Below are 26,638 nucleotides of genomic sequence, written 5' to 3'. Positions count from 1 at the left end.
TTTGTCTCATTCTGTCTTTAACTCCCACACACATACACACACACAACATGCACAGTGAACACAAATACATACTGTCACACATACAGAGTCCAACATCTGGACTAGGCAACAGTTTGTGCCAAGTATCTGACAGACAAAGAAAGTCTTGATGATTTAGCCATTCTCTGAGCCTTATCAGAAGTGGAGATGAAATGTAAAAGTCTGTTCTAAGGTTGGTGCAAGAGGAAAGGTCACGGGGGTCAATAAATTCTGTAAGGATCATCCTCAGGGGAGCAGGAAAGGGGTCAAGACATTTTTATGACAATCTGGACAAATGGGACAGCAGGAAAATTGTATAATCAACAACATAAAGGAAGAAAATAAATGATAAATGATCATAAAATTTAAATAAATCCTACATTTTATTTTGGGGCATGTAATTATTTCAGCTGTCCACCAAATGGAGCATGTACAGTGTCTCCTCCCTATTCAACAAATCATCTATCCAACATTTCTGTCCATAGACAGATACACTGTATGTGTAGCCAGCCTCAGATATGCTGTTGTGGCTAAATGGGAGCAAATACCTGCAGCCAAAATGCTGTGAAAAGCCTTATACTGAGCCTTTATACTGTGCACTTCACTCCATGTCACACTATCAGTTCTAGTTATAATGCAGTTCAAGTTTCAAGCATTCGTTTATTTGCTCGCCATTCTGTTTTATTCTGTCATGGCGGATGAGGTGAGACGCAATCATTCTCACTGCCTTAAACCTATAATTATGGTGGTAGCAATAGCACATAATGCTGCATGATAGATACACTGGCTCTTTTAGAAGACTTAGGAGGAATGGTGTGTTCAGGGAACCATGAAGATTTCCTGGCATCTGATGACTGGCTAAAAAGTTGATTTAGATTCCCTGGAGCTGTGCTTTTGGCTCTGGTTCCAGCTTTAGACATACGAGCTCAACAAAACTGCTCCATCATTCCACCCAGGGGGAAAATACAAGTACTGACCATTGTCGGATCTCAGCTATCTCACTGTTTACAAAGAGAAATGTCCAGCTGATAGTTTGATAAGATCATTGTTATGTATATTGTTAAGTTTTATGCCTAAAGCCCTTTTTTTTGGGGAAGAACAGAGTTATTTAATCAAATCAAATATTGTAATCAGGAATATTGCAGTTATCCCTGATTTCACTATCGCCTGCTATTTTGGAAGGCATGATAAAAAATTAATAATTTTTGAGGCATCAAATTTCCTCACACTGTGGTCGTGCCAGATCATTAGAGTGTATGCTGCACTACATAGCATGGCACTGATGATTGTGCTTTCTCCCTCCATTGGCTTTTCTTTCCACGACTCTGAGGCTCAAACCCAGAGCTCCATCCCTAACATGAATGAAATCAATTGGCTGCACGAATCTGTAATGATAAGGATTTAGAAAAAGTCTTGTTTTTATTATATAATACACTGACGACCTGCCTCTTAGATTCTCAAAGGGTCTAAGAGTGAGATGAGGAGATTGATATTAATCTCATGTATGTGTACGGAGCTGGAGCCAGGACATGGTTAGTCTAGTTCAGCACAAAGACTGGAGACAGGTGTATTTTTGAAATTCAAAACAGACAGGCTAGCTGTCTCCCTCTGCTCTCAGTCTTTATGCTAAGTCTTTGTGCTAAGCTAGGCCTAACCCTGTACTGAACGCACATACATGAGAACAAAATCGATCCTCTCACTTCACTCTTATTCAAAAAAGCTCATTAATGTATCAGCTGGTTTAAAAAAAAAAAAAAAAACAACACCAACAAACCACTGTGAATATAATCATTTATTTACTCCAGTCCAAGAAATGTACACGTATGTTCTCTTTAGGTATAAAATTTGTCTTAAATAAACAGTTGTTCTATTTCATATTCATGTAAATTCTCATTATTTCAGTAAAACCCCTGAAGACTTCTTTAAAACCGACGACAATATGACACCACAACCAAACTCATCAAAGAGTACATTGAAATGTAGTAGTTAGAGTTAGCAAAAGCCGTCCAGCAGTTTGCAACCTGACTTTGGGTTTAATGAGGCCATTGCTTATGTATTTTTTAAATTATTTTTTATCAGCATTATATAAAAAGAAGAAGAATTTATATCTGTATTTGAAAACTGAGTCAAGCGCTTGTTGTAAAGTTTGCACAGAGTATAAGTCACAGAGAAGATTAAAGGCTTCGGTTGTTGCTTTGAGCTGGTGGATTCTCCACTTATTGCTCCTGTTGCTCCTCTTGTTCCTTTGTTACAGTTTCTGTTGCAGCTGCAGTTATTTGTTGCTGGTGGTTTTAAAATCGTTGCTGCCGTCATTGCTGTGGTTGTTGTTGCTGTTCTAGAAAATCACTTTAGTTTCCAGAAGCTGACAGATGTCCAGTGTGATGTCATCCTGAAAAAGGTTTCCTTAATGGGAGGGTTGAAACAATCAGCCCACTAAGACAACGGATCAGTGCGGGTGATATTTAAGTCTGTGGGTGGTCTGGTTTTTGGTTTGTTGTCTGGATTAAGATGAAGATGATGTAAACCTGAGGCTGGTGAACAGAGGAACTCTGGAGAGAGACAGAGAGAGATAAAGAGTTATTGTGTTTGGTAACACTTTAGACTAAAGAGTTGTAGTTTGCTGACACGGTGAACACAGGAGAACATTTTAACAACCCAATGCTTGCTCTGTTATTGCCTCTGCTATATGGCTACTATAAAACTACTGCCGCTATAAAAACTTTGTACTTTCACAAAAAAGAAAAAAAGCCAAAAGACAAAAACTTGTTAAAGTTATTAGTGTTTCATGAGCACAAAAAAGGGATTTACCTAAATAAAATATTATTATAAATTATATATATATAATTTTTTTTGTAACTGGAGAAAACTTACGGAAAGTGGAGACATGTTGGAAAGTGAGTGAGGACATGTTCATACACTGACAACATTAGAAAGGGTTGACTTTTTTTTTTTAACTGGGAAATCATCTCTGGACACGGGCCCTGCTTGCAGGAGCTTAGAGGGCCGACTTTGGTCCTTGCTTTCCAGCGTGAATGTAATTGTGAGGCTTCCTGCAGAGGCCTCCGAACAAAACTCCTGCCTCCCCCCTTCCTTTCTCCATTGAACCCAAATGGACTCGTTAAGCTTGTCGTAATAAAACCCACTTAATAAAAATGCTCTGCAGCACAAACTGTCTCTGCGCTGCATTTTGTCTGCCTCCTGCAGAACAATAAACATCAGTCTCTGAACAAAAAAAAGAAAAGATGTCTAATTAATGTGGAGAGCCCCCATTCTAATTATTAGCTTCTCCATTAACCCTTCTAAACCTCCTCCCTCCTGCTGCATTACGGAGCGGGAGGGCCACAATTAGGCCTGCTCATCTGCAGACGCCTTTTTGCCTGCACAGAAAACATTTTAGTTATGCATAAAACACCAGAGTGAACCATCCACGCAGCAGGAGAGCAGGACTGATAGTAAATATTACCATGTCCTCCTCTCAGCTGCACAGCGCATACTGACTCCAAGACTCAAAAGAAACACTGCCATGATGAAAACATCACTGAGATTATATAGGCCTGTCTTTCCATTTTAATCCTTCAGTGTGCCATTTTGTGTCCCTCCTCTTTGCCATTTTAACTCTTTATTATGCAATTTGAACACGTACTACTTGAACCACTCATTGTTCCATTCTGGATTCATCTCTGTGCCATTTTTGAATCTTCCCATCATGCCATTCCACCCTGTCTGCCCCCTCAAATGAAATCCTTTGTTATACCATTTGAAATCCCCACATGTTACTACTATGAATTCTTCATGTTTCTGTTTAAAATATTTCATTTCAATTCTGAATCCTTTTCCAGGCCATTTTGAATCCCTCGTTGTGCTATGTATCTCCTTCACCCATCTGAATCGTTCCATCTGAGCTGAACCCACCAAATCTTTCAGTTTTCGTGTTCAAAGTACCACATCACACTGTACCACAGGATAATGTGGCTGCTAAAACTGTGTGAAATCCCCTTATCCACAGTAAGCAAGATGGATGGGGAAAGCCAATTCTTTCATCTGGAAGTGGCTGGTTTCAGAGAGACACTGTTACAGTGTCTCTCTGAAACTGGTTTCTTTGGAGAGAACATCCTACAGCTGCCACTGAAATCCATCAGCATGGGCCGGAGAAAACCGTTCCATCGACTTAGAGCTGAAGGAGTCCACTGACCAGGCAGTGAGGAGTACAAACGTCCACACTGGCCACAAATGGAATGCCCCCATGCTAAATTCGATCTGACAATCAGCCGGTGGCAACTCAAAGAGATCAGTCCAGATGGGAAGGACAGGTCTTCGCTGGGGTGAAGCTCCGTGGATCTGGTCCAAGACCAGCAGGAAACAGAGGACACAGTTGGAGATGTCTGACGTGACAAGGATGGAGGATGAGCGCTAGAAGATCAAGGCTGTAGAACAATGACGACAGCGGGGCTGGCTGGCCAACATGGGAAGGTGTTGTTGGTAGAAACATAGGCATGGTGGACCTGTGGAAGATCCCACAGGCAAGGCTGAACCTGCAGCAGTGGTTTAGTGGAGTCCAAATGCAGACCTCCTGCAGATCTTGTCAGGCAGCAAGATTGTGCTCTCCCAAGGATGCTACGGGGGGCGACACAACCAGATCCTGAGGTACTGGAAGGGGGCCCAGACAGCAAAGGTCACCTTCCACCAGCGAGTCATCACATCCAATTCATCAGAGAAGGTGGGGGCAACACAAGCGCCACGCCAAGTGTGGCGCTTGTGTTTCACTGAGTTTCACTGAGGATAGCTCAGCCAAGACCATCCTCCCCCCACTGAGCTAAATGTCCCATGAAGCAGGAGTTAGAAGAACCGTTGCTTCCGAGAGGAAGAGGTTGACGTATTTAGATCTCGCAGCGCAGGTGTTGGCAGTTGTTGCTAAATCCTGAAAGACTTCATGATGAACTTCCCCAGTTTTTTGTGTTTTATTGTTTTATTGTTGCGTTGTGTTAATATATCTGTATCTGAATGTTTTCTTCCTTCAGTGTTTCACTATTTTCATGTTTCAATGTGATAATCATGGGCTCAGTCTTAATTACTCCCTAATAATTAGAAAATCCCGATAATCTGCTGCCTAATCGAGCCAATTCAGCTGACTGACAGCACACACACACACACACACACACGCACACACACTCACACACACACACACACACACACACACACACACACACACACACACACACACAGCAGTTATCAGCCATGTGAATGACTTTGAAGCAGATAATTCTCTGTGTCTCTACATCCACTAATTACCAGCAGCTGAAAAAATGCTGCAGGAGTCTGAATCAGTTTCTCTGGAAATTACAAGATACACAGCTAATAATCTCACACACACACACACACACACACACACACACAGGCTAGTGTGCTTGTGTGCCCCTATCAAGTGGTCACAGTCTTTTCTCAGTCAGCAGTGTGAATCTTTAGTCTCGATCAGATATAAACGGCAGTCTGCACAGTTAAAGCAACAGTCCAACATTTAGTGAAATCCACTTCCTCATTGTCCTAGAAGATAGAGAGCATGGATATCAGTGCCACCTCTGTGCATGACGTAAGCTTATGAAAACAGAAGAGCGGTGGAGGAAGGTGGGGGCTATAGGACACTTTTATTTTTCCTTTTGCTCTCGTATTCAGACACAGAATGTAACAGGGAGCACGATATGGCAAACCCATTACTGATGTATGTGACGGTGTTATTAAATGCAAAAGAAAAACAAATTCGTGGACTTCACAAAAGGCTGATAGGCTTCTGGTTTTCCAGGCTTAACCACCTTGGATGGCTCAAAACTGAACAAGTGACATCCTAAAAATACCTCTGTCTGTGGTTGAATGATAAATTATCTTTGAAATTACATGTTGAGAGACTCAAAAAAAACTTTTTGAGTTAAAGTTTCTGTGCAGACGCATAAATCTGTCTCTGTCTCTCCCACACCGACTCCATGATGCTGTGATCAGGGCTCTGTGGGGGCCAGACCACTTGTTACAGGGCTCCTTGTTCTTCTTGTATCTGAAGATAGTACTTTATGACTCTGGGTTGTGTGTTTAGGGTTTAGGGTTTTTTCCTGCTGCGGAATTAATTTGGTACCAGTCAGACGTTTCTCTGATCGTATTATGTGATGAGATAAGAATCTAAATTGCCGAAAATGCACAGTTTTCATCAGTGTTAATGCTGATGAAAACTGTTTCCAACAAAATAATGGTTTGGGACCTGTTTTCACTCCTTCCTTCCTGTTTTATTTCTGCGGTGTGGAGGCAGCATCAGGGATTTGCTGACACCTACTGTTCCATGTCTCCAAGAGCACACAATAAAGAGTCACTGAGGAGAAAGAGAGAGCCGAAGAGGAAACCAACTCAGCCATAAAACCAACATAAATAAATTAACAGGAAGCGGCAACAAGACTCACAGCAGGAGGAAACAAACCTCAACAGTCTGAGATTTCTGCAAAGATTTAAAATGGTTGTTTTAACAGCTAGAAAACAGCCCCAGACACACACACACATACAGACACACACACACACACACTCACAGGCTGGCCGCTGCCCTCTCTCTCTGGTCCAGCTATAAAAACCCATTAGTAATCACTCCTCAGCTCTCAGCGGCTCTTTTCGCCCAAACGACTTCCATCCAGCCAATCTGCATAAATCTGCATTAATGGACGATTTTCCCTCCATAGAAAACAAATGTGCTTAAAAAACCCCCTCCTTGTCAGTTGGCTTTTAGAAGAAACATCAGAGCGGCAGAGACACACACACACCGCTCGTCTGACAACACATACACACACAGACAAAACGGCAGTTTCTATTGACAACAGATATATCATGACACTCATATATCACTAGAGCAACCCCCAACAAAGGAAATGTATTGAGAGTGTTGGACAGAACAAACCAACAAGCTGAGGAGTTAGCTATTCTTAGAGACTTAACGGTCTTGGAGCTGAACATGTAAGGTTTTGTCCTAAGGGTGGCGCAAGGGTGAAGATCATGCGGTGATTAAAATCACCAGGTTACGTCTTTCTGCCTCTAGAGAGGTGGAGCCTAAAGACAGCAATGGCCAGCCAGGATTGGCCATTATGCTGAACGCCTGACAGCTTTTGTAGATTATACGAGGGGCATCTGAGTTTACACCACTGCAAACTACGGCCACAAAAATTACAGCTGAGTTGAATCCTGTTCAACATTCAATAACATTAACATTTTTTTTTTTTTTTAGCATAAGTTGGACTTTACCTACATATATGATGCCAGATAAGCATGAAGTCGCAGCCATGAAAATTAGCGACTCAAAAAATGAAGCCAATCCTGGATAAGATGGACACAGTTTTACAGGTCTCTACACTGTCAACTCTCAAAGCAAATTGCCAAACATGAATGTACATGTAAAAACGTGTGTAATGGTCCCCTGACCTTTTCTTTAGTGTCACCCTCAGGACAAACTGCACTCCTTTAAATGATCTTACAGCAAAAGCTGGACTTCATTTGAACTGGAGTCAGATTTAAATTAAACTGATCTAGTCTGCAGTCATCAGATGAGACACTTTACTTTCCGTGGGAAAGAAAAAAAATTCTCAGATCTCAAACTCTACACGCTGAAAGCAGTCTAGTCTACAGTGCTACCGTGTTTCCACGGCGACCCTGACCTGAATAAGCAGAAGGGAAATAAAAGGATGATGGATGGATGTGTGAACTTCTGAAAGTAAATGTTTTTTAATCTGGTTTTGTTTACGGGCTCTGCAGAGTGAAATGTAACCAATAACCAAACAAACTGTAATACATTGCACACGCACACACGCATATCACATTAACCATGAACACACACAACAAGCCCACAGCCCATCAATCACACACACACACAGACACACACACACACACAGACATATACACACAGTCTGTTAGTCTGCTGCATGGCTGAGTTTCAATCAGACGCGGAGAATCCCATCAGCATTCACAACAAGCCTCCCCACACACACACACGCACACGCACACACACACACACGCACACGCACACACACGCACACGCACACACACACACGCACACACACACACTGACAGGGGTTCTGACAGAGCAGATTGGTTCTACTTCTGCATCGTTCAAGACATTTAATGCTGCGATCTCTAACTTTCCTAACAGTGAAATTCTAGCACAGATATTGAGTCATTCATATAATGTCAGTCGTGATTTAGTAGTTCTGTAATATATCAAGTGAGTAACTTTATTCATTTAGTACCTTTAAACATCACACGGTGCTTCTCAATAAATACAAAAAGAAAGTTCACTAGTTAAGAGTCTTACTAGTTCAGTAGTTCTGTACTTAAGTGGCTCAGTAATTCAACAGCTCAGAAGTTTGGGAGGTCTGTGGTTCTGTAGCTTTTAGAAGTTCAGCACTTCTAAAACCTCCTGTCAGAGGTCATATGTAAATGAACTACATTCATGTATTTCCGTACCACAGCCTTGCACATACATGAAAAACAAACGTCGCTCAGCTCCAAATATCCAGGGACTGAGTGTGTCTGAACAGGGAGCTGCTGCGTGTGCAGGAGGTTTTCATTGTGACGTCCTCAGACTTTTTAAACCACCGCCATCATCTCTTCACAGTGACTTTTATTTCCCCTCTTTTCTCTGACAGATCTTTCATCTTTTTTTTTTGCTTTTCTCTCATCTTCTGTTTTTTACGGATGTGCACCTCATCTCACCTGCCTGAAAGCAGGTCGTGTTACCATGACAACTGACTAATGTTAGCTATCATGTCTCCAATCCTATCTGCAGCTTATCTGCACATATGAGAAGGGCTCTTTAACAGGTTGAATACTTATTTCTTCCGCACTGTGGACGCTGTAATTTGAAATGTAAGTTTGTAGATGTGAGGAAATGTTACTAAACTTGCTCAGTAGAGGGAAATGTACAACTCATGTGGAAAACATGTCTGGCGTGTACAGCAGTTTAAGAGGAACAAACGAGAGTAGGATTCAAACAAAGAAGGAAAAGAAACTTAAAGTTTTTGTATTAACTAAAACAATTCACCTGTCTGTCTTCAGGCCGTCTTCCCCTGCGACAGCTCTCGGGTGTTTTCGGCGGCCCGCGCCAAACCATCGGCCATCAGCGCATCCTCCAGACTCCTCCTAGCCTGGTGCACTTTCAGCTCCTGCTCCCTGCGTGCACACACACACACACAGAGACACACACACACACAGAGACATGGGAGAGGACGTCTTGTTATAAGTCCTGTTCCACACTCCGCTGGTTTACTATTTGCCCAAACTCTTGATTTAATGTCATGAATCAGTAAATACACAGTTACATAATGTAAACACCAAGCTAAATTAAAAAAGTTTTTCAGTCACTGATAATTTATCAAACCCAACAGGCCCGGCCTGCACCTGAAACACCAACTCTGACTGTAACAAGACTGACCAGGAAACATAAATCACACAAACATCACAGTCATCGTGGAACAGCGGCTGTGCTGAAAACAGGCTCATTCCAAATGAACCAGGCGTGCACAGAATAGATCACCGGTGACCGCAGCACAGTGCTTCAATTCCCGTTTGACTTGATCCCGACCTGTTCTGACAGCATATAAAACACGTAACCTCACAAGATCAAGGTGGCTGCAGGTTTTTGGAGCCGAATGCCACCGTTGCTCTTCACCAGATGCAAAATGTCAAAGCATGATGATTGGTTTAGATGTCGGATCAACAACATAATGAATCTTTTCATTTTCTGTTCTATTGAAGAGATTTTGATTTCATCAGTCCCATGTTGCACTGCAAAGGTTTATTCTGTTAAAAGGCAGATTTTATCAGCCAGGGAGGCTCAAGAATGTAGTCTCTTATGTTACAGGTAGCTGTTGTCTACAAATTGAACATTACTAATAAAATTCTTTAAGTATATATATATATATAGTATATATAGTAACTCTAATATATATAATATATATAGTAACTCTGTACAGATGTAAAGTCTAAATATCTGACAGATCAATAATGAAGACTTAGTCATAGTCTTGTATTGTTATATATGTATATATATGTAACAGTAAAAGTCTGAAGTTTCTACATGCAGTGCACTTGTGGCTTGAGCTGCTTTCCCCCGGTTTGAGCCCAGTGGGCAATCTTAATTCTGCAGCATACACTGATATTTTAAACAACAGTGTTGGCTCTTTGGGCCGTATCCTATTTCATCATGACAACACCCCCGTGCATCAAAGCTAGTTCCATAAAGAAAAGGTTTTCACATTTTTATTGTGGAAGAATATTTGTTCACTAGGAACAAATAAATCTAACGCATGTATTTAGTTTTTGTTGCCTAAAATCAATGGATTACAATGCATTTTCCTCAAAAGACTCAGACAAACATTAAATCAAAACCAGATTCCAAAGTTTACACTGAATCAAACACTGAGCAAAACCTAGGCCTTACTGCCCAGCATCAGTGCTGGACCTCAATAATGCTCTCGTTACTGAACCGGAGAAAACTCCTGCAGACTGAAACCAAAGGAGTGGAGGCTGTAAGAGCAGCACATTAATGGACAGGAGTTTGTAATGACACATTCAACTCTTAAATATGGCCAGAAATCTCAGGTGTCCACACACTTTTGGCCTGTTGGTCAGACTGACAAAAGTACCTTTTGGCTGTGATTCTAACTGACCAAAATTAAAAAGGAAATAAAGAAGCAAGTTGACCTCAGGATTAGCTCTTCAAAAGGATGTGTGTCTGCTCCTGTTTGCTGTCACGGACACCAAGAATGCCTTTTGTCAAAACCAACAAAAGACACAAACAAACAGAGAAAAGAGACAGAATCAGCGTCCATCGTCTGAGACTGAATCTGGATTTTAAAAAGACCAACTAGAGACGGAGACACAATGAGACATGATCATATTTTACAATGCCATTTGCTTCGGTTAAAGAAAGAAAAGATAAACGGGAACATTTTAAAGGACAGAACAACGAATAAAGTTAGAAACTGAAAAAATAGGAGATGAGGGGCCAGAAAAACAAGGGTCGAGATGTGTGAGTCTGATGTAGCTGTGGACGAAGAGGAGGAGGGATGATGAAAAGGTGGAGGAGGGAGAGGAAAGGAATGAGAGCGATTTAGGATGACAAGCACATTCAGCTGGAGGAGGGAAGAGGGAGAGAATTGGAAATTAATGGAGGGGAGAGATAAGAAAAGGAGGAGGAGGTAGGTTGAAGGAGGGAGGATATATAAGAGGAAAAGAGGCTGGGGGTGGGGGGCACAGAAAAAGGAAACAAAGGTAAAAACAGAAAAACAAAGGAGCGAGGAAGACAAGGATGCATTAATGGAAGGATGGAGCAAGATGGCAATGAAGGGAAGAAAGAAAGAAATATTACACAAAAGGAAAGGGGGATGGAAGAAAGGAAAGAATGAAAGGAATGACTGGAAGACAAACGTGAGGAGGGAGGAAAGGAAATAATGGGAAGGAAGGCGAAAAGGAACAGTTGAAAAGCGAAAGGACAGAGGAAGGACAAAATAAATAAGGAGATAAGGAAATGATAAAGGAAATTGAGGAGGATGGGAAGAAGGAAGGAAAGGAGTGAATGAAAATAAGCAAAATGGTAAAGAAGGAGGGAAGAAATAATGGGAGAGGAGAAAATGGAAAGAACATGAAAAGGAGGGACGGAAATAGAAAAGGAAGCAAAGGAGAAGAGAGGAGGAAGTGAAGGATGTAGTGATATATTCCAGTGATTCTGCTGTAATAGCTTCAGCCAGCTGTTCTCTGCTCGGGTTTCCACTGGACACACACACACTCTCTCTCTCTCACACACACACACACACACCAACAACAACAATATCAACACACACAAGTTTTCGCAGCCATCCTTGTTAGGACATTGCATTAACTTCCACTCAGTGTGGAGATCAGAAATGACGTTTCGCCTCATTAAGACCAGGCTTCGGTCCCCATGAGGACTACTGGTCCCAACAAGACTGGTATTTACACCGGAAAAGGTCCCAAAGATGTACCCAACACACACACAGTCAGTCAGTCAGTCAGTGTGTGTGTCCACAGTGCCCCCTGCTGTGTGGTTGCAGTAACTGTCTGTGTGTTTTAGAGGGTCTCTGATCACAGGACTGGATCGGAGAGAGGAAACACAGACACAGCAGACGATGATCAGCTGAACTTTGTGTTATCAGATGAACAACATCAACTCAAATTGTGGAACACTCTGGCAATTTTAAATCAGTAGTTGCAAATTAAAAAAAAAAGTACCACGACAAGCAATAATGTAACAGCCATCCACCCATCCATTAGTTACACCACTTATCCTTTATGAGGGTCACAGGAAACCTCCAGCCAATTCCAGCTGACCTTAGACAGGTCGCCAGCCAATCACAGAGCTATTAATGAAACTTAAAAAGTTTACTACGACTAAAACAAGAAATATGTGTAGTACTTGTAGTTCTGAAAATCCCGTGGTTGTCAATACAAATAAAATTTGAAAAATGGAAGAATAAAATTTGACAGTCAGACTGCTGGTTTTTATGGTCACTACATAAAATTAGTTCCATGAATGTCATGTGATGACGCAGTGGAGAAGACTCCTGTTGGTAAGTCATCTGACAATTTTACTGCTGACATGACAATGCTGATGCTTTGAAAAGGATGATGTAAATGTGTTGATCAAAACGTTGCTGTTCAGAAGCCAAATCTAAAACCTCAAATGCTGTATTGTCTGAGCGCAAAAAGAAAAATTCTATTCTGTAACAGCATATGAGATCATTAGTGTGCCTTGATTATTATATACTTATATAATAAGTACTGAATATTTTTTTGTTCCTGCCATCAGTGCCGCATTACGCTGCATTGTTGCTACTGATGACAGTTTTTTGATACTGAAAATAGTTCCTCAGTGGTCCCTACCCTCTGATACGAGACACAGGATATAGAAAAAATAAATAAATAACCTGTTTACAATGTGACAGTGCTATTGTAAAGGTTTGGTTGGGTTAACGATTTACCTTCTTGGTTAGGTTTAGGAAAAAAATCATGGTTACAGGACGTTCATCATTATGATAACAACTATAAACACTCATTTATAAACACTCAGTTTTCATAGTAAACCTTTGATGGTTAAGGTTACAGAGTGATAGTTGTCAAGGTTCAAAGAAACAGCATCACCTGACTCCTTCCTTTGATCCTGTCATAAATAACTACAGCCTTTAGAGGGCGCTGTATAAACATGCTGCTTTGGGGTGTTGGCTGAACAGAACTGATGCTGTCTCACATGACCACCACGTGTTGCTTAACAATTAAATGTAAGTTTTAGTTGTTATAAGCTTCTTGCACAACCAAACTATGGGGACAGTCTCCTAAGAACTACAGCTGCATGCTGTTTTAGGAAGTTACTCAGCCTTTTATAAAAAATAAATAACAGTAGCTGGGATAGGCTCCAGCTCCCTGCGATCCTGACGGATCAAGCGGTATAGAAGATGAATGAATGAATGAATGAATACATAACAGTATATATCTGTGACCTGTTTTAAGAGATTTGCATCTTCAGTAGAAAGCAGCTGATTTGGACTTATCTTTTCATGGGAGTACTGCCAGCCTTCTCATTTAACTCAGAAGTTTTAAATTTGAAAACCAAAAAAAGCACCACTTTAAGCAACGATGAAACTTTGCTTAAAAGCATAACATCGTCAAGTTGAACCTGATTTGAAAATCGAGACTAAATGTCTCCATAAATCAGGACAAGGCTGAGGACATCCTGATGAGTGTGAATTTTTGTGAATCATTCCACTATGTGAAATCGATGACCTGCACAAAAGAAACTGATCTAAAAGCTAAACGGACGACGGAGGTAAGTGTGACCTGGAGTTAATGTGCTAATGTGCTCGTACTGTAGCACCAGGTGTTAGACGAGTCTGTTTAAGCAGGTGAACTGATGAGCCTTTGTAGGCGAACACTGATTTAGCAGCTGCTGTTTCCTCTCAGCTTCTACCTGGATGTTTTGAATCATGTTTGGAATAAATTTCTCAGCGTGACTGTGGTGGCGTCTGCTTATCTTCATCCTCCTTCTCCTCCTTCTCCTCCTTCATGCTTCATTACTCCTCATCTCTCATCATCTGTCTCATCTCCCATCACCCTCTCATCTTCCTCTCTCTCCCCACTGCTGATTACTCCCACTACAGAGGACGCATCAGTCAACTGCTCTCATCCAATCTGTCTTGGGCTGGAATCACTCACTTCAGGGTGTCATCAGAGGGTGGGAATAATAAGAAATGACATTTCAGATGTCTGACATGTTTCTGTGGGATGACACTATTCTTACATACAACGTGGCTCCGCTCACACATCTCATCACTTTTTAACTTTTTAACCTCAGCTATCACAACACGAACACACTGCCCTGCCACACACCATTCAACTTCTAATGTTGTGAGCTAACATGTCTGCTACTCATCCCCACCGAAGCCTGTGACTGAACAGTGATGGACTAGTTGACTAAGCAGTGAAAACAATATCTAACAAAGCTGGGGAGCATTCAATGCACTGGATTTGTTAACTACTTAACTACTACTACGTAACCATTCAGCTGGTACTTGCTCTTCAAAAGGCAAGGTAAGGTTCTGCTCTGTATGCCCTTCTCTCACAGAACAAACTGTTTAAAATCGTTAAAGCTGATTGAATCAAAGGACCTTGTGTTGTTTCTCAAGGCTGCGTGAGGATTCATTCAGGTGCTGTCCTCAGTGCTGCCAAAGTTTCAAGTCTGCAAACGTCTGAGAAAAACAAGTGCAGACACTGAAGAAGGTGATGTCACTCTTTACACAAGAGCTTGGCATGAATGGGAACTTTTTCAGAATTATTAACAGAAGCAGGAAGAAATAAAAAACAGTCGAATTACTGATATATACTGATTAGTCACTTGCATATCAATCTATCTATATAGATAGACAGATTTGCAAGTGACTGACTTGGCATCTCTTCTTCTCTTTTTGGTTTTTGGTTGAGTGTTTAAATAGTCACTGTGCAAATAAAGCAGCAGGAATAGTAAAACATTAAGAACGGTGTGTCTCACCGGATGTGTTCGTCAGTGACGGTGAAGGCCTTGCAGAGAGGCTGGGACGTGTTCAGCCAGATGGCCGGGTTCTTCTCAGCAGCCACAGACGTCTGTCCCGTGATCGGAGAAGAGCTCATGTGCAGGGCGCTGGCGATGGCCGACAGGAGAGTGTCATCGCTGGAGTCTGGCCCAACACCTGCAGACAGAGAGGCCTGAGGTCAGAGGTCAGGTCTGGAACATGGTGTGCATTCGGGCTCATGCTGGAGACTTACTCTGCAGTCCTTTGGGCAGGTCCATGGTCCTCAGGACTTCCTCTGTGATGTCTGATGACCGGAGACCTTTCAACCTCTTCTCCCAAAACAGCTGCAGCGAGACAGACAGAGACAGAGAGAGGTCACCTGGTAAGTGATAATGACACCTCACCGCAGAGACTCTCCTGAAAACTGTAGTAAGTAAGTAAAAACACTTTATAGAAGTCACATGCTTTCTGTTTCATTTAGAGTTGAGCTAAACAAAATTTATCAGCTTCAGTCTCTGTCTTCGCAGCCTGCCAGACTAACTTACAGTCCACTTTCTGTCTGTGTCGTCTGGTCCACAAATCAGAGAGGTCAGCAGAGAGGAGTCAGAGTGTGTCAGCTCTGCAGCCATTATGAGACCCTCTCTCACACACTCACACACCTGACTGGCAGGGTGGATGAGAACATGCAATGTCGCTCTCTCTCTCTCTCTCTCTCTCTCTCTCTCTCTCTCTCTCTCTCTCTCTCTCTCTCTCTCTCTCTCTCTCTCTCTCTCTCTTTCTCTCTCTCTCTCACACTCTCTAATTAAAATTTACTTTACAGACATGACATTCAAATATAGTTTTGCCAAAGCAGGTTGTGCAAGACACAGTAAGGAGAAATTCAACCTACTGTTTGAACGTGGGAGAGGATTAAACGTTCAATCTGCCATGATCTGTTCAAATTGAAAAAGCACAGCGTGGGACAGAATAATCTCAACTCAGTGGTCCTCTTACCAGCTTTTAAAAATTTTAAACATGGAGGTTCTCACGCTTTAATTTTAAACATGAAACTCTCACAGTCTACATCTCACACAATCTCAAAGGCTACGATAGCTTCCCTGTTCAAACTTCACAGTGTTTAAGTGCGACAGTGGGGCATTTGTACTTATATTCACTCTCGCTCTGTATTTTATACGTGTCGCCCTCGGTGAACTGGGCTGCTGTTCGTTTCTTTGTTAGTTGCAAAAACAGATGGAACAATGGCAGATAAAAAGCAGGGGAGGACTTTGCCATTGGGCAAGGAGGGCAGCTGCTTAAGCACCTAATAGTGACCATTGTGCATCATGTATCATAGTATCCAGTGTGTAAAAAGCAAAATGACTCTTTAGACAGATTTGTTCCTTTCATTGTTACAGATGCATTAGGTAGTATTAGCCTAAAGAGAAATTAATGTTGTAGCTAATGGAATTACAGTAGGGCTTCTTTATGTACTGCTGGGCGGTATAATGTATGCAATGCATCATATTTAATCAGCTGATATGTTTTGTATTTAACATTTTAATCTAGAAATGTAGTGGAGTAGAAATACTAAGTAGTTCCTGAGTAAATGACTTTATCTACTTTTCACTTGCTGTTGCTGGATAAAACATTACCAGAACAATAAAACTCAAGTCATGGGCGACTGAACAGAAACACATCAATTCCTTTCATCTTTTTTTCATTTCTCGCTTCTCTTTCTTCTTAACCTACACTTTTATCCCTCCTTTCTCTCTAGTTTCTTTTTTGCTGCACTATTTTTTTCAATCATAATCGACTGTAGACTCGCATTTTTGCTTCTATAAAATACGGAGCATTGCATTGCGGGACTGTTAGCAGAGTATGTGTTAGTGTGTTAGTATGTGGAATTTTTGTGGGCAGATTATAGTGGAAACATTTACACGCTCAGAATTTGGACACTCAAAGGAAATGGTGGACAGTAAATATCGCGCAGGACATGGTAAATCGGGACGGGTGTCATGCAGCTTTTCCCATGATGCCTCAGCATCCTCTAGTGGCCATAGTCGCCATGACAACCTGGTTTTCTCCAATCTGCCATCTCTTGTGTAACAGCCTGACCTCGTCCTCAGGCATTACCATGGCGACACCAGTAATGTGCGTGCATGTGCATGTGTGTATATGCGTCAGCCTCTCACCTGTCTGGGCTGCTCGGTTGCTCTCTGCAGGTCTATCTTCACCTTGTTGCCGGGATGACTCGTAACCTTGGTAACGGGCTGTTTGAAGATGGACGCCGTTTGTCTAATTGGCAGAGCTGTGTTCAGGTCTGGTTTTCCTCCCTGAATGAAAGAGAGACTAAGTGTTGGTGACATGTTTCCTTTCCCTTCTTTCTAATTCCCTCCCTTCGGCCCTTCTTTTCTTCCTTCTTTTTCTTGCTCTTTCCTTCCTTCATGGTTTGTTTTACCTTCCTAAACTTGAGAGAGGGAATGATAATAAGCGTGTACCCTGTGTGTGTGTGTGTGTGTGTGTGTGTGTGTGTGTGTCTGTTGAGCTTAGAGTGTTAACTCTAAGCTGATGTTTCACAGACAACAACAGGAAGTGTGTGTGTATGTGTGTTTGTGTGTTTGTACTCCTAAGTAATGATGTGTGAAGAGCAGCAGCACAATGCAGAGTTACAAACCGTGTCAATACAGCTCTCACAGACACACACACGCACGCACGCACGCACGCACGCACGCACGCACGCGCGCGCACACACACACACACACACACACACACACACACACACACACACACACACACACACACACTATTTCTACCCTGCTGAAAGATGTTGGGTTGTTGTATTTAAAACAACTTATCTCAACAACTACTGCTCTGGGCCTGTATTTATCAAACACCTCAGAGACCCTCTAGGGAAATGTGCCAGAAGTGAAAGGAGTAATTCAACTTTTTCAGAAATATACTTATTCACTTTCTTTCTGAGAGGTAAATGATAATTTATGCCTCAATTTACTGTCGCACTTTGTGTGCACCAACCTTCTCATCTCACTCTCAGCATGAAGGCTATTTCCCAAATTGTTGCATTATTCCTTTAAAGCAGGACCAAAACCTGAGAGTCCTTCGCTGACATTCAGCAGAAGAAGTGTGACATGCTGCAAAGCAGTAAGTATGATAACATGAAATGTTCCTGACAGTTGCAGATCATTTGAATGGTCAACATTTGAAATGCAGAAAATAGCATCACTCCTTTTTGTGTATCGGTGTATAGGCAAATAACTAACATGGGTTGTATATGCAAAAATATGATGCCGAAATAAATGCATCGCCTAAAGAGGAAGTTCCTCTCATCTGACATCTGAAGCAACATCCGTTTCCAATGAGCACAGCTAGATCAATTCAAGGCTCACTATCTAGCTTTCAGCCACACTTCATCAATGAAATTAGCTAATCTTAGCTAACATAAGCGACTAACCATAGCAGACCAAGTAAGGCTGCCGCGGCAAAACAAATGGGTGTGTTGAATTGAGAGGGATGTGTTTGATTGATTATAAATTCAATCTGTGGCTCAGGAGGTGGGAGGTAGAGCAGGTTGTACATTAACCTCAGGGCTGGTGGATTCCCCTGTCCATGTGTCAAAGTGTCCTTAGGCAGGACACCAAACCTTAAGTTGGTCCTGGTGGGCGGGTCAGCACCTGTACAACTCTTTGTCTGTTATGGTAGAAAAGTGTTAGTGTTTCAGGGTTCTGGCTCTTTGAACCCGCACCTTGTGTAGCGGGTTCATAGAGGGTCACTCTGAAACGTATGGGCTGGTGAGGATTGATGTTGTACTCGCTTGGTACATACATGTCCTGATTTCCTTCCTGTTCTCCTGAGGCTGAACTTTTACATTTTAATGACCTTGTGATCTTTCCTCTCGCTCTAGTGTTAGTTTGTGTGTGTGTGTTTTCAATGAAAAAAACATTAAGACGTTTTTTTTTTTTTTTCTCCACACTGCTGCATGGGAGGAGTCTGTGCCGCTGTTATCTTCGGTACAAAGACTGCAGCTCACAAACACAAAACAACACACACACATATGTGTACGTGTGCAGAGGCATGCCAGCACACACACACTTGACCTAACACATACTACACAAAAACACATACCAGGACCTCAGAAATTACGTTTTGCCTTGTCAGAACTGGGTGCTCTCTCTCTCTCTCTCTCTCTCTCTCTCTCTCTCTCTCTCTCTCTCTCTCTCTCTCTCTCTCTCTCTCTCTCTCTCTCACACACACACACACACACACACACAGCAGTTTGATTAGTGTGGGCAGAGCTCATTATTGCAGCACATTATTATTATTGCAACACTGATCTGTCTGTTAACATAGCTTAAACCATGACCGTGGAAAATCCTGCTGGATGATCATTCAAATCTAATTAGATGGATTCCTGAACATGGTAATGAGTCCAGTGTGCTCACAGTGAGGTTTGTTGAGCCATGTCAGGAAAACACAGCTGAAAATTCTAAATGTGGAGATCTGTGGGCTAATGTTCAAAACAAACACACTTTTTACTGCAGTCTAGACTAATGTGGCGTCCATGACAAGACGGAGACAAGTCTGAGTCGAACACCCGTGAAACAGAGAAGAGTCTGGATCAAAGACCTGTGTTTGTGAGCGTTAAGAAAAAAAAACTGACAACAGAGACAGAAGCCTGAGACAAGTCTAACTCAAAACCTTGACAAGACAGGTACAACTCAAGGAGAAAAAGGTAAGTCTGAGTCAAAAAAGTAGTGTGTGCGTGTTTGAGATTAGAGAGAAGGACATCTGTGAAGTTTCTCCTTATGTACATGATGAAACCTAACTTCAAAATCGGTTAGTATTTTAAAACTCCTCTGGTCTGAGCCTAGCTTAAGAGGACAAATGGACACAAATCACGCCAGCAAAATGTCCCCCACAATGTCATAGAGCCACCGGGCGAAGCATTCAGGCCTGCACCCTTTCTCTTAGCGTATGCCACACATGCACTCGCCCACTTGTGTAGAATATGGTGAAGGATGACTCATCTGATCACCTCACATTTTTTCCACATCTCTGTAGATCAGCATCTGTGGTTTTTACACTGCTGATCGCTCAAATACGTATTCATCTCTGTAATGAGAGCATCATGCTCTGCAGCCCGACTGTAATATCCCTCTTTATGTGATTGTCGACGGACTGCTGTTGTTGTCTGACCACATCCTGCACTGACATTCTCAGTCACCTGAGGAAGAGTTGTTCTTTTGTTTTACTTATATATCAGACTAATGGACACTCCAACAACTGAAGGTCTTTTCCTCTTTCCATCGTGACACAAAAATGAGAATCACCTGGGCCTGCTCAGCAATTTTTTTTTTTTTTTTTTGTACATGCCACACAGCATGACTGGATGTTAAGTACTTAATCGCATCTTGCAATGAACGTGTGTGGAAACATTTGCATCCATTATGCTTCTCCACTCATTTATTCAGGTTGTCCAATTGATTTGTCACCCGTCTGTATCTACTATCACATAAATGATGAGAGCAGAAGAAGACAGACAGACAGACACAGACCATTCAGCCAGCAGTTGGCAGGGCTTCACTCACACATCCCTCTCTTCATTTGTAGTGAATGAGAGTTTGTCAGCTGACCTGCTGAACTGTCAACCTGATGCAGGGAGAGCTGTGCTAATCTGATAATCTGTTAACACACAACATGACCCCTGCACAGCAACAGCCCCTCCCCCCCCTACAGGTGTGATCCGTACGTGTTACCTTGGACATGCTGAGCGGGTCGTGCCGAAGCCTCTGTTTGTTCTTCTGCAGTTTCCCAGGCATCATCTTCCCTGTCCGGAAGTCGAAACATCCCAGATCCACTGTGTTACCGAGGTAACGGGACAACTGAGGCTTACTCCTGAACTTCTTCCCTGAAGGACTGAAGGAAAGAAGGAAGGAATGAGAAGAAACTCCAACATAAAACAATGTGATTAATGCTATAAATAAGGTAATTTTGGATATCATTAAAAAAAATTTGCATATTTTTTTATTGTCAGACAGAGTTGTAATATTATCAGTGGTGATTTCAGGAATTCATGTTTCACACAGTTGAAAGCGGTTTGGAGCTCCTGGTTAGAGCATAATTAGCCATCAGTAAACTACATAACGAGAATCCAGTGGTGCTGATGAAACAGAAGCCAGACCGAAGGAACTAACATGGCGGCCCGACATCTGTCCGCCATTCAGTAAAACAACTAAACTCTCCTTTTCATCTTCAAATATTTGCATCATCAGCGTTAATGTTTAACTCTGTCATACAAGGTTGTATAAACTCTTCGTCCAGTCCAATAATCACACTCATTTTCAACACTTTACAGCTGCCGTTTCCACTTGTCTGATGGCGGTACCGTGGAAATAAGCAGCGCTCTTGTCTGTACTCATGTTCACATTTAGTAAAGTACAGTCCAAGTGCCAAGTACAGTGGCTGCCACACCCACTTTAACAAGTTGACTTGTGTCAAGTCAACAAACAAGTTTCCCAGCATGCACTGAGCATCAACCAGCGGTGGTGGACGTGAGCGAGGCTCACAACTGTGGTAAAGCTGAACACTTGTTGCTGCCAAATGAGTGGACTGTTCCTTAGCTCCGAACAGTTGCCAGGCAACAGGAAGTTACTCGTCCCACGTGAGATAAAGCCTGGCGTCCTCTGTTCTCTGGGAAAGTCAGTCAGCTATGACATCACATCTGACACTTCCTCATTCAATGCTCTGCACTAACGCACACATACATTTATACTCCTATACTCTTTCACCACCAAGCCTCTAACCGCAACCTAAGTCTGATTCTGCCGCAAACCCTGAAACCGTCAAACAACCGTTTTGAGGGGCGAGAAGCACCGAGCAAAATGTCCTCAGTGTCTCTGAGGGTCTAAAAAGTTTAATTGGTCCTCACAAAGATAGAAGTACAAGAGGAGACACAGTCACTCAGCTGTGTTTCACATGTAGGTCAGCAGCAACAAATCAAAGATCACAGGCTCTGTGTGTGTGTGCACATTTCTGACCATATCACGAATACTGTTTTATTTTCCCAGTTTTATGCTATTCCTGAAAATATCTGAGATGCTGTGTGAGTGTGAATTGTGTGGCTTTGAACAAAGTTCTTGATAAACAGCATGAGTCTGTGAAAATGTAGCCAGCAGACGCCTCAGCGGGGTGTTGTTGCTGTTCCAGTAAGTCGGCCTGCTGACTGGTTTCCTTACTGGAAGTGATGAGTCACGTTGCAAAACAAACTGAAAGTAAGGCAACATCTCAGCTCCGAACGGCTGATCTCCTTCATGTTAAAGGTCCAGGATTCGTCAAGGACAGGATGTTTCTGACTCTGAGCTGTTAATCTGGTAGAGCCCGAGCCTCCACCGCTGATCAACAGGAAGCGAGCGCAGCCTCTGAAAACAGCCGGCGGCTCTGCAGCGTCACAGCCTCGCCGCAGACCTGCACCAGGAGGGACTGACAACATTTCCTCTGCCATCTAACACAGCTGTGATGAGTGAAGATACAGAATCAAGAGAAAGCCAAAAAACTTTAGACTAAAGTCTGATCTGCTTTAAGGAGAGAAGCTGAACTCCTTCACACTGCGGTTTGATATCCTGTGTTCTCTCACAGTGATGGTTACTGAGTCAGAGAGACACTGACAGTCTGAGGGCAGTGAGACGCTGAGGGCTTTGGATAAAACGTAATGTGCATCAAGTGCATAAAGAATAAAGCAGAACTAAGGCTGCAGTTTACTGATAATCTTGCACTTATTTATTTATTTATTTGGATTAAAGGAATACTCCAGGGATTTACTGTTGCACTTCCATAAAACTGGGAGACAGATTGAAAAACAAAAAAAAAAAAAAAAGGTGAACTGATGCAGGAGTATTTATGACTGCTTAAAATTCAGAATGCAACCTTAAAATATTCATTTATTTTATTAAAAAATGAAACTGATATGAAGGAGGATTTACGGCAGGACTGTTTGATTAGACTGCATCAGTGTTCCTAATAAACTGAAAAGTCGGTGTATAGAATAAAAATCAAGGAAAAAGAAACACACTAATGATGAGATGGTATTACCATAAAAGGAAAACATATATAAAGTTATTCCTTAAAGTTAATACTTCACCTATATTAAAGTTATAATCCTTAAGATTTGCATGAATTTGCAATCACCTCTCAGTGTACACTGTATTCTGTAATGACTTCCTCTTATGGTCATTTTCACTGTGAGTGGCGGAGTCCATCAACCAGCTTGTTGATCTGATCAGTGCAATCATTTATTCCATCAGTTAAACAATGTTTCATTAAATCACATCTTAAGTGCTGCAGCCCTGTTTTAATAGTAATTAAAGAGGGAGTTTAATATCAGTGCAGGTGTGATCGTCTGTCTAAGTGTTATGGTTAAACGTTGTCCAAGGCTATAGACACACGACACGAGCTCTGACTATTCCCGCCAGTGCAGCAACCAGAAAAGAGAAGCTTTGCTGCCTAAACAGATTGTTATCCAGTATAATTATTATTAGCTACCACCTCTGACCTACATGAAAAATCATGAAAATAAGTGGTAGGGGCTTATGTCAGTAGGAATTATCATATGCTTGTATGTTCCAGTCCATCAGCATCAACAAGCCACTTGTTGTCATTTCAACCATCGTTCAATTCTTCATAATGAGACAGATTAAAGAACTATTTCTAAATGTTTTTACAGCAATTATTACTAATAGGTCTGAAAGAATGGCCGGTGTTTGGCTTACACTACAAAGTGATAGACAAATAGGAACTGATGAAGAGGTTCAGACACATTTCTGTATCAAAGTTCATAAATGGGGTCAACAGTTATAAGCAGTATCTAAAGATTAATTCATGGTTTATAATACGCTATAATCTAGTGGTAAGCAGATATAGGTGTTTATTAATATCTTGGTTATGAACTGTAACTCCTGCTATGGGCACCGACAGGTCGAGAACCACAAGATAATGCTTGATAATGTAGAAATGAATGACAATACAGCAAGACAGTTGAAATACTCATTAAATGTAAACTTGCTGTAAGTGCTACATTAAGGGGACTCACAGTAAAGTGTTTTTTTGCATGTTGTGGTCTTTCTGTGACCTTGTAACCTTGTCTTTGGAAATTTGTTGCTCTCTTATCCCTGTGCATGCATCATGATTCTGCTAAATCCTTCACTTTCACCTAACCCTTATTAAAAAAAAAAAACAAAACAACCAACTTAAAACCAGAGTGGTACACCATTAGTACATGCCAAGAAAAAAAAAAGATCTGCCAGTGGACACGAGCAACGCACCATCTATGAGTGGCATATGACACTTGATCAGCCATTGGCACTTTGATACACTACTGCACACGTCACTTTTTGATCTGATCTTCACATTTAAGCCAGTAAATCAATAAATAAATAAAATCAGGCTATGGCCCTGAATTAAAGGAGTTTTATATTGTCAGTGTCGATAACCCACTGTGTGTGAACCCCCACTGGGATATCATTGAAATATTGTAGGTTGTTATTAAAATCACAGGATTATCCTAATGTTTAACTGTGATTCCACGCTGACCCCACAGAGTCAGCACTGAACTGACGCTACACTGAAACTTCTCTGACCACAACTGAGTCACTTTAACACTTTGTGATCAACTCTGAAACAGCACAGGTGATCACTGAGGATGTCGATTAGATGCAAGATCAATAACCACAGGCTGATCGATCAATCACCGGTTTACTGTGTGAGGCGGACTGATCACTGACTGATCGATGAGTGTGACGGAGTACCTGTAGTAGTAGACATCGCTCTTCCCAGCGCTCAGTCCGGACTTCCTGATCACTTCTTCTTTCTTCCAGCCGGGCGGCAGAGCGGGACAGTCCGTCCTCTTCCTCTCCATCATCACACACGTATCGATCCCGCGATTAGGCTACGATCGGATCGATCGATCGCTCAGTAAACACCGAGGAGGACCCTCCTGACGAACGGCGTGGCGGTAAACCCAGCGGAGCAGCAGCCCGGGCGCACCGACGTCACGGATGTTACGTTACCAGCGGCTCTCCCTCCCTCCCTCCGCCCCGGCTCTTTCTGCTGTAGTTGCAGCAGTTGTTACGGGTTAAATAAAAAAAACAACAACAAAAAAACAAAAAACAAAAGGCGTCCCCGGTTCGGACGGTGAGCTGGGATGTCGCGGGTTAAAACTGCCCCCACGACCGGATTTAGTTTACTTTTCCTCCGCGGAGAACCAACGGCTCATCTGATCTGATCTGATCTGAACTGAACTGAACTCGTCCAACGGCAGGCTGTGACGTCTGAGATATCACACACAGAGACGCACAGACGCACACACACACACTCACGCACGCACGCACGCACACACACTCGCGCCCTCTTAGAGATCGTTTATTATCGAAGATGTATCACTCAGTCGTGATCTAAGAAAAACTGATCCTATAAGTCCAAAGTACGGAAGCCGAGAGCTGACGAGGCTATTTAAAAAAAAAAAAAATTAAAAAAATCAACCTGTCCCATGTCAGAAGCATTGAAAAGACAGCAGATACGCTTTGGTCAGAGAGAGAGAGAGAGATGAATTTCATTGTTGACAAGGAAGATCTTTGTTTATTATTATTAATAATAATAATAATTATTATTAATTATTATTATTATAATTTTTAGTTATATGCTTGATAACAAGATAAGCACTTGGGACCTGTATGTCTCAACTGCACACTAAATGGGCTATTTATATAAAATAGGCCAAGTATAAATACTGAAATATAACATTTGAAATAATAAAAAAGAAACTGATTTAAGCCAAGATGTTCTATCGATTAACCAATGCTGAAAAAGTAAGCCAATCATGTACTTTAAAATAAATAAATAAACAAACCGCCTACCTGCATAGAGCATGTGTTTAAATACTATACATAAATGCTAATGTTAAAATGCTTGAAACTCACTGATTTATATATTTATATATATTTATATTTTTGGTAATGAAAAAATACAAAGAAATTCAATCAATTAAATGTTATATCAACCTCCATAAATAGACTGTTAATCAGTAGAAAAAACAAGTATTAAATACATTTATGCATACGGTACAAAAGCTTGACTTTGTAAACTGGTAAACTCGTACCAATGTAGTATACACACACGTTGCATCATCATGGCCTTACGCATGTTGCTGCTTTTCATACTGAGGCTTAGGGAGAACTTTGTGTGACAGTCTCTGGTTGTGTTTCTGGTGCCTGCACTTTGAGGCAGAGTGACCACTCTCTCCTTTTTTGTCTTTAACACCTCTCTGTTTCAATCCACCACTGACATCACAGGCTCTGGGTTAAAGGGGCCTGCAGCAGCCATGAAGCCTGGAACAACATTTGGTCGCCCCACCACGTCTGGCCTACAGTTTTCACATGGATTCTGGGAAACAGCTCTGAAACTGAAGATGTGTCCCAGCGGTCTTCCAAAGCTGTCTACTAATGGCTCGTTCAATATGAGCCAGGCCTGCACGGAACTGATCACTGGTGACCGCTGCA

General features: G+C 41.9%; 1 protein-coding gene across 2 annotated transcripts; it reads right to left on the bottom strand.

Annotated features, from left to right (window-relative positions):
* Positions 1-1,797: 1,797 nt before the first annotated feature.
* mbd2 (methyl-CpG binding domain protein 2) lies at positions 1,798-25,406 on the bottom strand. 2 transcript variants are annotated; one of them, XM_041058630.1, is made up of 7 exons: positions 24,890-25,404; positions 20,846-21,005; positions 17,267-17,407; positions 15,349-15,439; positions 15,095-15,272; positions 9,077-9,204; positions 1,798-2,567 (listed from the first exon to the last, which is right to left on the bottom strand). In XM_041058630.1, exons 1-6 carry the CDS (start codon positions 25,000-25,002, stop codon positions 9,087-9,089), a joined length of 801 nt encoding a protein of 266 aa, XP_040914564.1. In that variant the 5' UTR covers positions 25,003-25,404; the 3' UTR covers positions 1,798-2,567; positions 9,077-9,086. The 2 variants fall into 2 exon arrangements, with proteins under 2 accessions (XP_040914564.1, XP_040914565.1); XM_041058631.1 differs by lacking the exon at positions 17,267-17,407 and having other exon boundaries at positions 24,890-25,406.
* Positions 25,407-26,638: the final 1,232 nt, after the last annotated feature.

This window comes from Toxotes jaculatrix, chromosome 16 (genome assembly GCF_017976425.1).
Source record: "Toxotes jaculatrix isolate fToxJac2 chromosome 16, fToxJac2.pri, whole genome shotgun sequence".
Taxonomy (NCBI): domain Eukaryota; kingdom Metazoa; phylum Chordata; class Actinopteri; family Toxotidae; genus Toxotes; species Toxotes jaculatrix.
Note: the sequence above shows the minus strand (reverse complement) of the source record. Positions and strands in the feature narration are given on the sequence as shown.